The 1,191-nt window shown below is 65.5% G+C and overlaps 1 protein-coding gene across 1 annotated transcript in view; it reads right to left on the bottom strand.

Annotated features, from left to right (window-relative positions):
* Lmnb2 (lamin B2) overlaps positions 1 to 1,191 on the bottom strand; it is a gene marked incomplete in the record, with an annotated part of 25,332 nt that overhangs the window by 1,400 nt on the left and 22,741 nt on the right. The window contains 2 exon segments of the mRNA XM_013505227.1: positions 1 to 627; positions 937 to 1,050. Coding sequence (XP_013360681.1) covers positions 586 to 627; positions 937 to 1,050 — 156 coding nt within the window.

Genomic DNA, 1,191 nt, shown 5'->3' on the forward strand with positions numbered 1-1,191 from the left:
GGGTCCCCGTTCCCCAGGCTCCCCCCGCTCCTGCCCATGGGTCCTGCAGGCTCAGGGCAAGATCTGTGGAAGCAGCTCTAGGACCGAGGCCCAGAAAAGGCGGCCGCCTGCCCATCAGGACCGGGGTCGCCACAGGCGTCCAGGCCCAGGCCGCTCCCTGCTGCTCCAACCACTCTTGATCGCCAGGTGCCACCCAGTGCTGACAGCCGGTGCCCTCAACACCCCCTCACCACGCTGGAACCTGGGTTCTGAGAAAGCTTTAAAAAGAACACCCACCCCCACTATGGAATCCCCGCGACTCCCCGGTGGCAGCCCCCGACCTCTTGGCCTCCAGGTGCCCGGCCCTGGGCCTCACATTCAACCTAAGGGCAAATTGGAGCGGGGTGTGGGACAGAAAGTCTGGGCAGCAGAGAAGGGGAGACGGAGGGATGGTCCAGGGACACCACCGACGGGGAAGTACTGCGGAGACCCCGCCATGCGCTGGTGGTTTGCTTAAAAACCAACTAGAAATGTGTCCAGAACTAATGACAGTCATGATAGCAAAACAGTCCCGGGGTCTGCGGGAGCGCGCGAGGGCGTACGGGGTCACATCAGGCGGCAGCCCCTTGCCGCTGTCCGAGGGTCGCCCTGGAAGGAAGGAGGGGAGAAGAAGGTGGCTGGGTCAGGCGGAGCCTGGAGGCTCGGTGTCCCACACAGCAGGGCTCACTGCGGCTCCTCCCATCCCTCCGGCCCGGGTCTGAGCCACACACGCCTCCCACACTCTCGGTCTGGAAGTCGGGGATTGCTCTGCGTGCTTTGAACACAGCAAGAGTCCTGCCTCCACCTTCCCCAAAGCCGTGCAAGCTCGCCTGCAGGCCATGCGCTGACGGGTGTTGGGGCTGTGCGACATCGGGACGGGGCTGGCTTTGCACACCCCCTGCCCGGGCGCAGGGCTACCTGTTGGTGGAAAAGATCTTCCTCGCCGAACTCAGCCTCCTCCTCCTCCTCTTCCTCCTCCTCCCCGTTCTCCTGCACGACCGAGGTCTGCTTCAGCGTTCTCACAGCCACTTCCTGTGCCAGGCGAGGGCCACCATGCTCAGGCTCACTGCGGCCCCGCCCTGCAGATGCCACCCAGGAGCGGCCCAGGGCTGCCGCAGCGGCTCCTCCGCCCCACGCCACCCCACTCCACCGAGGACCCTGGCGCTTGGACCT

The sequence above is a fragment of the Chinchilla lanigera genome, unplaced genomic scaffold (assembly GCF_000276665.1).
Source record: "Chinchilla lanigera isolate Chin_1 unplaced genomic scaffold, ChiLan1.0 scaffold00094, whole genome shotgun sequence".
Lineage (NCBI taxonomy): Eukaryota > Metazoa > Chordata > Mammalia > Rodentia > Chinchillidae > Chinchilla > Chinchilla lanigera.